This window comes from Mus caroli, chromosome 17 (assembly GCF_900094665.2).
Source record: "Mus caroli chromosome 17, CAROLI_EIJ_v1.1, whole genome shotgun sequence".
NCBI lineage: Eukaryota > Metazoa > Chordata > Mammalia > Rodentia > Muridae > Mus > Mus caroli.
Window position 1 is genome coordinate 24688589 of NC_034586.1, and position 13816 is coordinate 24702404.

At 50.8% G+C, this 13816-nt stretch overlaps 1 protein-coding gene across 3 annotated transcripts in view; it reads left to right on the forward strand.

Annotated features, from left to right (window-relative positions):
• Positions 1-10759, forward strand: part of Brpf3 (bromodomain and PHD finger containing 3) — a 37693-nt gene extending 26934 nt beyond the window's left edge. For 2 of the 3 annotated variants that reach the window (XM_021186262.2, XM_021186261.2), the window contains exons 10-13: positions 895-992; positions 3872-3969; positions 8101-8255; positions 8841-10759. In XM_021186262.2, coding sequence (XP_021041921.1) covers positions 895-992; positions 3872-3969; positions 8101-8255; positions 8841-9024 — 535 coding nt within the window. In that variant the 3' untranslated portion in view covers positions 9025-10759. The remainder of the gene's footprint in view (positions 1-894; positions 993-3871; positions 3970-8100; positions 8256-8840) is intronic. The other variant, XM_029471366.1, reaches the window with a different exon arrangement.
• The last annotated feature ends 3057 nt before the right edge of the window (positions 10760-13816 follow it).

Genomic DNA, 13816 nt, shown 5'->3' on the forward strand with positions numbered 1-13816 from the left:
AGACCAGGCTGGCCTCGAACTCAGAGATCTGACTACTTCTGCTTCTGCTTCTCGAATGCTGGGATTAAAGATGTGTGCCACCACGCCCAGCACTTCCCCTTTGCATTTGCATGTGTGTTCACCTGTGTCACCATGCTTGTGCAGGAGTTAGTCCCCTCCTCCCATGTATGTCTAAGGATCAGACTCACTGCTGACATCAAGTGCCGTTACCACTGACCCACCTCATCCTCTGGACTTTACCTCTTTGCAGTAGCTTTGTTTACAGAAAGAAGCTCGTTTCCTTTTTAATTGGGGGAAACTCTATGCCTACCCAAGGAAACCTTCACTCACAAACCATTGGGAAGTGAGAAGTAGATCTATTTTTCAATTTAGAAATGTCTTTGCTAATTCTGGAAAGATGTGCCTGTTATAGAACATTTGGAAAAGAGGCAGATTTTTGGATCTCAAAAATAAATTGGCTCCTCAAGAAATGTGAAGCACAGAGTGCAGATTCTTGCAGAGGTGAGAGGGCCTCCTGGTGGCAGCCTGTCCTGAGAGGCTGAGGGGACTGGGTGACTGACTCTCCCCGTGTTGCTGCTGTTCTTGCGGGACTCATGGTGTAGATCTGTGATTAGAGGGTGTATAACACCACGCCCGGCCCCATGGCCTTCTCTCTGGATGAAACCATCCTCTGCGGCCTGGCAGCATCCCTCCACAAGGATGGTCTGGTTTCTGGTGGGAACTTGAAGGTAACATGCGCCGTGGGTTAATATCATGTCGGCCTGCAGAGGAAATGGAGATGCCTTGGTCTCTGCCTTTGTGCTTTCGTAGCTCTGTGCCTGTTAGACATGGAAAAGCGAGAGTGGGTTGGTTCCAACTAAAAACTGCTCACTTCACCCTCTACTCTGTGTGCAGTGGCCTGACGCCTCCCAAACGCAGCCGTGGGAAGCCAGCCCTCTCTCGTGTGCCCTTCCTGGAAGGTGTGAATGGAGACTCTGACCACAGTGGCTCAGGTGAGACTATCGAGGCAGAGCTGGGGAAGACATGTTCCAAGGAGCAAGCCGTCCAAGCTGCTCGCATCTTTAGCTTGTGTTGTGTTTTGAGTTATGTTGCTGTGATCGTGACCATGGTGAAAGCAACCTGAGGAGAAGGGGTTCTCTTCACTTAGAGCCTGGAGGCCACTATGAAGCAGAGCCGTGGAGGAACGCTGCTTACTGGCTTGCTCCCCGGGGCTCACTCGGGTTCTTTCTTATATGGTCCCAGACCACCAGCCCAGGGATCTCATCAGCCACAATGGGCTGCGTCCTGCCCTCCCTTATCAGTCTTCTGTTAAAAAGATGCCCACTGACTTGCCATAGGCCAGTGATGGAAGCATTTACTCAATCAATAGTGCCAGAGGACCCGTGTTTAGGTTGACAAAAACCAAATCAAAGCAAAAACACTAGCCAGCACAGTTTGAATAGTTAACATGTGCCCATGGAGGCCAAAAATCCAGAAGCTCTAATGGAAGCCAGCATTCCCCACTGGAACACTGGCTGCTAACTGTGTGGTTGTTTTTTCAGAATTACTTAATGGATATTCAACCTGAAACCTGTGTGTGTGTTTGAGAGAAGTATAGAGGGCCCCCATTCCTTTCTTCTAGTTCATGGTATACCCTGGAAATCCTTTTGCTTTCGCCCGCCTGCCCAGCGGCCCACTGTGTGGGAGGACTTTTCATTGGCTTCACTGACGCCCTCCACAGGAGAGATTTCAAGTGTCTTCCTTGGTGCTGGGATGAGCATCTGCATGCACAGGCCGTCCCACCCACGCAGTGTTAGGTTGCAGGAAGCGTGTGTTTGTAGCTCTGGCTGTTGTTGCCTCGCTTTGCTCTCTAGCGTCTCAGTGGTAATATGTCACTGATAACCTGGCTCTGTCGAGAATGTCTGTTTCGCCCGATAGAAAAGCAGGCAAGGCAGGGCCGCAGGAGGCCTGGGGTGGCTGGCTCCCAGATGGAACAGGTCTAGAGCAGCTGCTTCTTACCTCACGGTTGTCTGTCACATCACTCGGGACGGCCCGTCTCTGCCGGTCCCTCTAACACAGGGTTCCTTCCCTGGTCCAGCTGTTTGCTTCCTTCTGCCTTTCTCGTATCTGTTGACAGATGCATGCCTTTGAGTTCTCTTTCTTGTGAGTGTCTGCACACAGACGACAGGTCTCATGTCCAGACTCTGTGCGTCTAAGTGTGAAGTCAGGAAGTGGATCTGACACACTTTGTACTTCTGGTGGTGACATTTTTTCCCCCTTTTTAAATCCACATACTAAAAATGATGCCAAACGATATTTAAAAAGACTTGCACTCCCGAAGCCCACCATGAGAACACAGCTGCCCGTTCCTGGGTTGCTTCCGATTCTTTTAGGCACATTTTGACAAGTGCAGATGATATACACACTCTTTTTTGTTTTTTTGTTTTTTGTTTTTGTTTTTTTTTCCAGACAGGGTTTCTCTGTATAGCCCTGGCTGTCCTGGAACTCACTTTGTAGACCAGGCTGACCTCAAACTCGGAAATCCGCCTGCCTCTGCCTCCTGAGTGCTGGGATTAAAGGCATGTGCCACCACGCCCGACTTGATACACACACTCTTCTGCTTACAGTTTTTGCTTGTATATTTCCTCCTTTTTGGCTCATGGTTTTTCTGTGCACTGTATTACTTCTATCTGACAAGCAGTGCTTTGTGGCTGATGTGACTGGACAATGGGTTACCTCCAGCCTTTAACACAAACAATATGCACACTTTTGCCTGAACTCCTATAATAAATTTCTTATAATAAATGTCCTAAGCAGTTTACTGGAGCAGATGATGCAGACACGTATTTTAATGTTCCTGGGACATTGAATAGAATCGCATTCCAAGAGAACTGGACCAGTCTGTAGTTTCTCCTCTGTGTGGCTCACGGGTTCCTGTTCAGCTGGTCTCGGTGCTGGCTTGTACTGGTTCACTGTCAGCTCACTGGCTTGAAATGGCATCTTTCCTTTTCATCCTAGTTAAGAACTATACATCTCTGCTCTCAGATTTGAGCCCTTTTCCTTAGCTGGGTGAATAGTCACTTCCTGGTCACAGTTGCAGGTGTCTGGGAAAGAATGTGGTTTTCATGGTGCTCAGAGCATAAGTGAGGCCAAGGAGGTGCAGCCTGTCCGTCCCAGGCCAGATGGATACCCAGGGTCAGGAAATACCTGCCCGGCTGCATGGCTCTGCTGGTTTGTGGTGCAGCCAGGTGCTTGGATGGCCCATCGTGGCCTGGTCAGAGCAGTGCTCAGGTTCTATTGAGATGGCCTTCTCCGAATTTTCCCTCATAAAGCTTCCATGAGAGGGACTCCCAACCTGGGGTGCAGACAGTGCTGTCTCTGCTTAAGCTGGGGCATGTCCCCTTCTCCTTAAGAGGCCCTGAAGGTGAAGCCATTATTTTTTCCCCAGGGAAGCTGTCCCAGAATCCAGAGTCAGAGGTTGGTAAACTATAGCCTGCTGTCTGTTTTTATGTGGCTCACAAACTAAAAATGGGTCTACATTTCAAATTATGAAAAAGATGGTCTTTTATAATGTGAAAGTTGTATGAAATTCAAATTTCAGTGTGAGAAGCATGAGTTACTGCTGAGGGACATGCTCATCTGCTTAGACTCTGGTTACACCCATGCTGCAGCCGCAGACACTGTGCGGCTCCTGAAAGGGTGAAATATGTGCTATTCGGCCATTTACTTTGCTGACCCCTGACCTGGTCTTAGAGTCCCTGAGGAAAGGGTGGAGGGAGTTGTTGCCTCAATCCTGGGCTGCCCCAGTCAGATGGAAGCTGCAGGCAAGGGCTTTGGGGCACCATGCCAAGTCCCCTTTGGGCGCTGTCTCCTCCCCTCCCCCACCCCCCAGGCAGAAGCCTCCTGATGCCCTTTGAAGACCACGGAGACCTGGAGCCCCTGGAGCTGGTGTGGGCCAAGTGCCGAGGCTACCCCTCCTACCCTGCCTTGGTGAGTCTGCCCCAGACGACACCCTCCTGTTCCCTCTCCCCCTGGCGGCTCTGGCCCCTGCCTTGCCTTGGGGGAGTATCTGATTGGATGAATGTGGTGGGCGTCAGCTGCAGAGGGGAGGGCCATCTTTACCCTTGCTTTTCTGGGGCACCAGGCACCCACCCCTCCCCACACACAAAAGGCTCTAGTTGTTCAGAGACCCGGTGCTTAGGGCTTTTGTAGCATTGCTCACTTGCTTCTGAGTAGGAGGAACACTGTTAGTGTGGTTAGCACGCTGATAATGCTTAGTGGCACTGTTAAACATCTGCTCTACTAAGTCCTTAAAATGCCAGCGATAGAATTGTTGATCTTGTTTTGTCGGGACGAGGCAGGGTCTGTTAGCTACTGCCAGTAAGCACTGGGGTTGGAATTTGATTTCAGGGCTCATAATATGATGGAAAGAAAGCCTTTGTTTTGAGCCACTGCATTAGGAGTCTTCCCCAGTCTTGGCCTCTCAGGACTGCAGTCGGCCCCTTTCCCCATGCATATGCCTGCGCGTACGAGGCAGAACACCTTTAGCCTTTTCCCTTCCCAGCATTCCATGAACATGCCCATCTTACATGATGAAAACCTGTCATCATGTCCTTGTTACTGATGACATCATCATGTCCTTGTTACTGATGACATCATCTGGCCCTTGTTAATGATGGCATCGTCTTTCAGTTGCTCTCATGTACCACGCTTTGACCATTTCCCAGCTCCCCGGGTAGCTTTCCTCTTTCTCTGTGGTCAGCAGCTGTCAGTGAACATCTTAGCTTTACCTTGGTGCACGATCGTGATTATTTCTCAGGCATGCCCACTAGGGGCAACATCTCTGCAGGATTCTGGCACAAGTTGCCTGGAAGTTGTTCTGGTTTACACTCCCACTGGTAGTGGCTAATAATTCTATCTACCTCCTTGGCTTCTGTCTTTGTCTTAGTCAGGGTTTCATTGCTGTGAAGAGACTCCATGGCCATGGCAGCTCTTATAAAGTCAAACATTTAATTGGGGCTGGTGCACAGTTTTGGAGGTTTAGTCCGTTATCATCATGGCAGGAAGCATGGCAGAATCCAGACAGACCTGGTGCTAGAGCAGCCAAGAATCCTACATCTTGATCTGAAGGCAGCGGAAGGAGACTCTGATTCCACACTGGGCGGAGCTTGAGCATAAGAGACCTTAAGGTCCCCTTTCATAGTGACATACTTCCTCCAAGGCCACCTACTCCAATAACACCACACCCTCTAACAGTGCCACTCCCTGTGGCCAAGCATTGAAATACTCTACTCTCCAGGGGCTTTTCCTATTCAAACCACCACAGCCTGTTAGAGGAACTGGCCACAGGTTCTGCAAGATAATACCACCAACTGGAAACCTTTGGGTCTTGTGAGACTCATCTGGGGAGATTTTAAAAGGTGTGTAAAGTCAGATCCACCCTGGAACACCAAAGAAGCCTTCTAGAGGCTGAGTCCAGGCATCAGGTTTTCTCTGGTGTTTCTCAGGGTCTGTAGCACTAGGGGAGGCTACTCAGGACCTTTCCTGCACAGCTCTGGGCTTTTCCCAGCCCTGCCTCTCTGTGACTCTTGAGCCTGACAGCAGCCTTCAGAGATAAGGAAGACAGGCTCCTGTTTGTTGCAGTGAGATTGTACCACTTCTTGGAGCCACATTGGTTCCTATAGCTTACTTTGTTCCCTCCTGGGCTATGGCAGGTGTGGAAAAAGCACACTTACCTGGAAGCTGGAGACACTGAACTGGGAGCTCTGTACAAATGAGACCATGGGCCGGACGTGGTGGTGCACACCTTTAATCCCAGCACTCCGGAGGCAGAGGCAGAGGCAGAGGCAGGAGGATTTCTGAGTTCGAGGCCAGCCTGGTCTACAGAGTGAGTTCCAGGACAGCCAGGACTATACAGAGAAACCCTGTCTCAAAAAACTGAAAAAAAAAAAAAAAGAGACCCCAGACCCAGTTTAGTCATTAAGGAAGTGATGGAGCTGGCTGGTTTGGAGCATTGCGTTTGGGGTTGGGGGTTTTGTGTTTTAATTGTTTTCAAAACTACAATGAAAGAGAGACAGTCCAAAACTAACCTTTAAAATACAAACATACAAAACACTGAGACCTGGTGGTATACACCATTTATCTCAGCATAGGCAGGTGGATCTCACTGAGTTCGAGGCCAATGAGGTCTATATAGTCCCAGGACAGCTAGGGCTACATAGTGAGACACTGTCTCATACCAAACAGGAGAAAAGACTGCAAAGAAGAAATTCAGTCACCACTTGAACACAACCTGTGCGTTTATTCTGGTGCATGGCCTGCACCCCTCTTCCCATGCATGTCCATTGTGCATGTTACACTGGGAGGTGGTGTGAGTTTTATTTTGCTTCTGCAAAAGTAATGTGCACATTACAGGAGATTTGGAAAAACAGAAAGGGGGGCGGAGCAGAGTGCCCACGCCTTTGTAGCACATGGACTAGTATTCGTACTGTTCCCTTTCGTGTTCACTGTTGCAGTCATGGTGTCTGTGTGCACGTTTGCTGCATGTTGTGTTGGGCCTTACCACGAGCTTCATATCCATGCTCATTGGGTGGACGGGCCGTGTATGGCCGTCCTCAGGGCCCTCATCCTCCAGGTCTTTCCAGTCTCTTCCTGACAGCCAGCAGGTGCTGGTGGAGGCAGCAGAGCAGTGCCACCACCCTCCCACCCCCCACCCCTGCCTTCGGGAGCTGGGGAGGCTTAGGGCCGGTTCTATTGTATCTTCAGCTTTAGCCCCAGGAAGAGTGGCAGGCAGCTTGGGAGACAGTTTCAACTACTACATAGCTCATGGGTGGGCCAGAAGTCGTCTTTCTTAGCACCTTTTAAGAAATTTGTTTAGATTTATTTATTTAATATGTATGTATATGAGTATTTTGCTTATATGTACGTTTGTTTGTGCACCACACACATGTCTGGGGTCGGGGTGGGGGTATCAGAAAGTGTCTGTCACTTTGAAATCGAGTTGCAGAAAGATGTGAGCCACCCTGTGGGTACTAGGAGCTGAACTTGGGTTCTTTGCTGAGCCTCCTCTCAGTACCTTAGAGTAGCTGCTCAACACAGCACCTCTCGGTGGCTTACCTTGGAAGGACATGGGGTGCTGCCAGGGAAATGGGCAGTTTCTCATGAGCAGAGAGCTCTGGGGCGGGACGTGGAAGTTAGATTGCTCTGTCTCTAGAGAAGGCTCTTCCTCAGTCACTTTCCAAGACTCTCTGGCCTTTGTACACAGAGGTCATTGAGCCAGCTGGGCTGGGTCGAAGGCTGCATGCAGCTCAGGCGTAAAGCCAGAGGCTCCGGAGCAGCTGGTCTCTGTCCTCTGCTGCAGTTTCCCTGTCTGCTAACACCTGTCAGGCTGCTGGCTTCAGCAGGAGATTGAAGCGAGATGATGTGTAGATGGTCAAGGGCCTTGGGAACAGAAAGTGCTGCACAGACCTGGAGAGCTACTGGGCTGTTGATGACAGGCCTGCTCAGAATGAGATGGGGCCTGGCCTTCTGGAGATTAGTTCCTCTGGTGGCTTTGGTTTTTCCCCTCAAACTCCAACCCTTTGAGCTGTCTTTCTGTCTCCTCTCCAATCTTACCACAGAGGTATCTGGCCCCACTCGCCTTGGGAAGGTGGCAGGTAGTCAAAGCCTGTTGCACAGAAGTAAAGGTGTTGCCTCTGCTGCCTGGCTGAGCTTTCTCTGTGGTCCAGCCTAGGTGCCCGGTTGAGCAAGGCCCTGAGTCCTGTAGTGGATTACAGAGGTGGTGAGAGCATGCCTAGGGAAGCAGCCCTAGTCCTTTCTAGCAGGCATTGTGAGAGAGCTGGCTTCTCTGGCTTCCACATCCGGACCGCCTGCTCAGCCTGACCACCAGGTCCTTTCGTCTGAAGGATTGATTGCACAAGGCTGGGAGGGGTAGCACAGTGGAGTGGGGGAACAAAGTTAAGATTTCTACTTTGGGGTGGGTGCTGGTGATCGATCCATGCCAGCCTCTCCACCACTGATCACGTGGAGAACGGAACCCTTGCGTGCTGAGGCGGCCGATGTCTTGATGGTGAGTTCTCCCACCTTCCCCTGCTTAGGGCATGTCTTCTCTTCTGCCTCCAGATCATCGATCCCAAGATGCCCCGGGAGGGCCTCCTGCACAACGGTGTCCCCATCCCTGTCCCTCCGCTGGACGTGCTGAAGCTGGGCGAGCAGAAGCAGGCAGAGGCTGGAGAGAGGCTCTTTCTTGTCCTCTTCTTTGACAACAAGAGGACCTGGTGAGTGACAGCTGCTGCAGGAGCCTGGCCAAGGTGCAGGGTCAGCCCACGGGAGGTGGGAGGGTTTCTGCTTGTGGCTGCCCCTAAAGACACTAGAGGAAGGTGGAGTGGGCCTCCTTGGAGGGCTTTTCAGGAGACTTTGCTCAGAAAGCCACAGGATGAGGGCTACAGCTTGGGCCCAGGGAGAAGTCAAGCACAGCACACTTTGAGTGTGGGCCTCACTGTTCCTCTGTAGAGCTCAGGAGAGGCGTTAGGAATTGTGGATCGCTGTACCCTTAAGCCGTCAGTCACCTGATCCTGGAGATGGACATGACCTTGGTTGGGCAGCTCCGTAGCTAGTTACTGGAGGGAGATCCAGCGGCAGAGGGGAGTCTGGACAGTGTGGTGTCCTTTATGAAGGCTTGGAGGTCTGTGCCTAGTAAAGTGTTGTCCCGAATCTCTGTAGAAAGGGGGTAGAGTAGCTGGTAATGGAGCTGTCCGACGTTGCACTCCTCTACTCCCCTTGAGCTTGCCTGACCTGGAGCTGGGTTCAGAGGCCCCCGCAGGGCCTCCTGCAGCTGCACCTCAGCTCTACTTGCATTCTAGGCAGTGGCTTCCAAGGGACAAAGTCCTGCCCCTGGGTGTGGAGGACACCGTGGACAAGCTCAAGATGCTAGAAGGCCGCAAGACCAGCATCCGGAAGTCAGTACAAGTGGCCTATGACCGCGCCATGATCCACCTGAGCCGAGTGCGTGGCTCCCACGCCTTCGTCACTTCCAGCTACCTGTGAGAGCGGCGCTGGGCCTGTGTCTGCCTTCTTTGCCTCTCCTCTGTCCCTGAGGCATGAGAACCTCTGCTGCCCCTGCCACGTGTATGGCCGGCAGCTTTTTTCTAATGGCAGGCCCTGACTGGACTGGGTCTCCGAGGGCAAGGCCCAATATTGACCAATCATGTGGTTCCCCTGGAGGGCTGCTGTGTGCCAAAAAACCTCCCACCCGAGGTCCCTGGGGATATTCCACTGAAGAACCACTTAGAAGTAGAAGCAGCTGAGAGTCTTAGCCAGCCAGGGAGATAGACCTGGTCCACAAGGCAAGAGGGCCTAGGCTGCTTCTCTGGGGCCAGCCGGCTCTCTCCATGCCTCTCCCACCTAACCATACCTCAGGGCAGGCAAGGTTCTGACATTGATCTCAGAGATGTGCCAGGGTCCCTCGGGAACCCTCAGAGCTTCCCTTCCCCGACACTGCCCATGCTCGCACCCCCCCCCCCCCCCCCCCCCCCCCGTCTCATCTCTCACACCCAACCCAGGGTCTCCCTTCCCTCATTGCTCTCTGCTCTCCCTTGTGCCAAACTGACAGCAACATCACCAAATTGATCTTTTTCTTTTCTGTCCCATTTCCTTCCTGGCCAGCTGCTACATTAGATGGATGTCTGCCAGGCGCTTGAGTCCCAGGTAGAAGCTACCCCACCTGTAAGGACCCACCCCCACTCACAGCCCTCCAGCACCCTCCCTCTGGGTTTGCTGCCCCTGCCTCCCAGAGTAGGGCTCTTTTCTTTCATCCCCTGCTTTCAACCTCTTCTCCACCCTCACCTCCTCAATCCCTACCCTCAAAAAGGAAGGAAAAACAAACTGTGAATGAGGAAAGCTGACTGACAAGCCAACGCAGCTCTCAGAGGCTTCTGCTCTTGACATTTCTTTTCACCTCTTTAAGCACCAAAGCCGCAGGCAGGTTTGCAGACCGCCGATTGCCATGTTGACTTCTACCTTGATGTTATTTTTAATTGTTTTCAATTTTTTCATAGGGGAGTTTTGGGCAAAAAACAAAGTCCCTGGGGAGATCACTGCCATTTTTACATACTCAAACTTTTTAAAGAAATACAACCAACCAACCACCAACTTCTTACACTTTTGGGACTCGAGCCAGAGTTTAAAAGGGAACCAACAAAACTCACCAAGAGGGCCAGGTTCTGTCCAGCAAACAGCACAGCCACACGGGACAGGGCGTGGTGTACATAACTGTAAGATAGCAGGCACACACTCTCCATTACCAGAACCCTCCCTTGTGCATCCATGCTGCACAGCCTAGTCAAGGAGCCGACACGTCCCCCTCTCCCCAGGTAGCTGGTCAGCTGTGGACTCTGTGACCCTTGTCTAAACCTGTGTCAAGATCTCGGGGCTTCTCCCTTTCTGTCTCCTTCCCCCAACACTATCTCCTCTGTCTCTATTTTTCAGTCTCGGAATCCTTCCTCTCTCCGAGTCCCACTTTAAAAACTGCTCTTTTAGGACAGGATGTGGCTCGGATCTGCTGTGGCACAGGGCCTCGTCTCTGTCTGGTCTGCTGTGAAGCACACGATGCTCTATTTATTGTAGAAAGTGAATTTATTTGCCTTCTAGAATTGTTTATAACAGATGGTTATAAGAGAGGTAATAAACAGAAAAGCCTATGCCTGTAAAGAATACAAGAGTTAATTTTGCCTACCATAATATGATGTCTTATTTTCTCTCTGAGAAATAAATGTTCTATGGGCTGTGGTGTGCGGTGCTGTTTGCTGTCGTGGCGGGGCCTCCTGTCCTAACGCCACCCGCTTCTCTGAAGGCAGAGCCATTAAGAACGGACCTGTCTGTCCTTTAGATCTCATGGATGGCATGAGGAGGGTCCTGCCAGGTTGGCGCAGGTTGCAGAGAAGTCATTGTTCAAGTCACTGTGTGCTGTATGAGGCCGCTTCATTCATTCATTCATTTTAATTTATTTATATTTCAAATCCCAGTCACCTCCTCCCGGAAACCCCCATCCCATCCTCCCTCCCCCTGCTTCTATGAGGGTGTTCCTCCACCCACCCACCCACCCACTCCCACCTCCCCACCCTCGATTCCTCTACACTGGCGAATCTGTCCAGCCTTCATAGGATCAAGGACCTCTTCTCCCAATGCTGCCTGACAGGGCCATCCTCTGCTACATATGCACCTGGAGCCATGTGTACTCAGTTGGTGGCTTAGTCCCTGGGAGCTCTGGGGGGGTCTGGTTGGTCGATACTGTTGTGCTTCCTGTGGTGTTACAAACCCCTTCAGAAAGGGGCATCTTTTTTTTTTTTTTTTTCAGAAAGGGGCATCTTGAAGCATAGACTCAAGAGGCATTCCCAGGAATAGCATGTCTGCAAAGAGCCTATGGGAGTTTGCTACTGTCCTCCCTGCTCAGGCTCTCTGATATGGAAGAAGGCACAGCTCTTGATTACCTTCACAGGGCCTAATTCGTATAACATAAAGTGCGTCCAGCATGCAGACAACCCTTGTGCTGCATAAACAGTGCAAGACACCCTGGCATGTAAGACATTGCTGACGCCCGAAGCCATTGTGAGGGGCCTGGCCTGGAGAGAGGTTTGAAAAGATATGTTTGGCCGGGCAACAGCTAAAGGTTTCAAAAGAAGGAAGCAGTTAATTTAAGCCTTGAGAACAGGTTTAGAAATCCATAATTATGAGCTGGGCAGTGGTGGTGCACACCTTTAAACCCAGCAGAAGCAGGTAGATTGCAGATTTCGAGGCCAGCCTGGTCTACAGAGTGAGTTCCAGGACAGGCAGGGCTACACAGTGAAACCCTGTCTTGAAAAAAACCAAAAACACAAGCAGTCTTTATTTATGGGTTGTATTTTGAGTTACAGAGGCAACTGTAAAATGCGGAGGGCATGTTCGTTACTTCGTCCCCTCCCCCTGGCTGACCTCAAACTCACCACACAGACCAGGCTGGCTTCGAACTCAGGGACTGTTGTGCCTTTGTCTCCTGAGTGCTGAGATTAAAGGTGTGTGCTATTCCATCCAGATTTTTTTTCTTACACTAGTAAATCCAGTTTGTGTTGGCCACCTCCCCCTGGGCATGGAGTGAGGTCATACAGGATATGCCACTCCATTGAGGAAAACTGACGTCCCCTCCCCCAGTGGCAACAAATGCCAGTAGACCCTCAGCTAGGCTGGGACTTCACACTCTCTTCCCCTCCTTCATGCTGAGATTTTTTGCCTGGCTGGAGTTTGTGTGGGTCTTGTGCATGCTTCCACAGTCCCTGAGCTCATGTGTGTTCCTCCTTTACTGCACAAGTCTGCAAAATGCTGCTGCTTTGAAGTTATCTACCGCCTCTGCTTTTCCCGCCCCCTCTTCTGCGTAGATCCTGAGCCCCAAGGAGGATGCTGATATCCACATCCCATCCAAAGCTACCATTCTAATGTCCTGAGTTCTCTGAATATTAGCCAGTGCATGTCTGCATGTTAATAGCCTTCAACTGCAAAAAGAAGAAGGTTCTGTGGCAAGAGTCAAGCAACAGTGTTCCCCCCCCCCTCCCCCCGGCCCACAATCTATCTCTCCATGGCTTCCTGGCCTCACTGAACTAATTAATTAATAATTACATCCCAGTAATGGATTCCCTCTTGTGGAGCCAGTTTCAACCCAATTTTTTTTTAAAGATTTTATTTATTTATTATTATATGTAACTACACTGTAGCTGTCTTCAGACAGACCAGAAGAGGGCGTCAGATCTCATTACGGATGGTTGTGAGCCACCATGTGGTTGCTGGGATTTGAACTCTAGACCTTTGGAAGAGCAGTTGGGTGCTCTTACCCGCTGAGCCATCTCACCAGCCCTCAACCCAATTTTTAAAAGCAATTGGTTCCTCTCCTAACATCCTGGTCATTCTTGTCCTTGTGGGCATATCTTGCCAGCAGGTTGTTGTTACTCACAGGGTTGTCAGCAGGGTGACATTGGTGACCACTTTCTCCTGGGGGTTTGCACAGCACCTTACTGCTGGCCCGTGGGTCAAGTACTAGAGGGTAACGGAGAACACTGGCAATACCCTTTAATGTTTTGGTTTTTTTTTCTGGGGAGGGTATATGGGGCACCACTGGCTAACAATCTACAAAGAGGTAACCCATTTCTGGTTTGGGGTTTCATTTCGTAGCACAGGGCAACATAGTATTCTCTTTTCCCTTCCTTGAAAGATGGCATCCTTCCTCATGACCACCACCTCGCTACCTCACTTCTGTGGATATTTATTCTTTCCTTTTAAAGTTTTTCATGACATGGTGTGTGTGTGTGTATAGTCCTGGCTGTCATGGAACTTTCTCCATAGACCAGGCTGACCTCAAACTCAGAGATCCACCTGCCTCTGCCCCCTGAGTACTGGAGTGCACCACACACACCTTCCATGGACTTTCTAAATGAAACACAGAGATTTTGAGCTTAAAAGCAGTGTCCAGGGCCTGGAGCAATGAATGGTCCAGGGAGTTAAGAGCACTTGAAACTCTTGGGTTCAGTTCCCAGCGCCCACAGAGTGGTTCACCCAACTGAAGCTCCTTTCCATGTGATAACTCCAGCCTGGGTCAAGTTGACACACAAAACCAGCCAGTACAAATGACTTCCCTTCTAGCCTACTGCCCACCAGAGGTAATGGAAAAAAAGGTTATGAGGATACAGGGGAAGTGGACCTGTTTAGAAATGGTCCTTGGGGCTGGTGAGATGGCTCAGTGGGTAAGAGCACCCGACTGCTCTTCCGAAGGTCCAGAGTTCAAATCCCAGCAACCACATGGTGGCTCACAACCGTC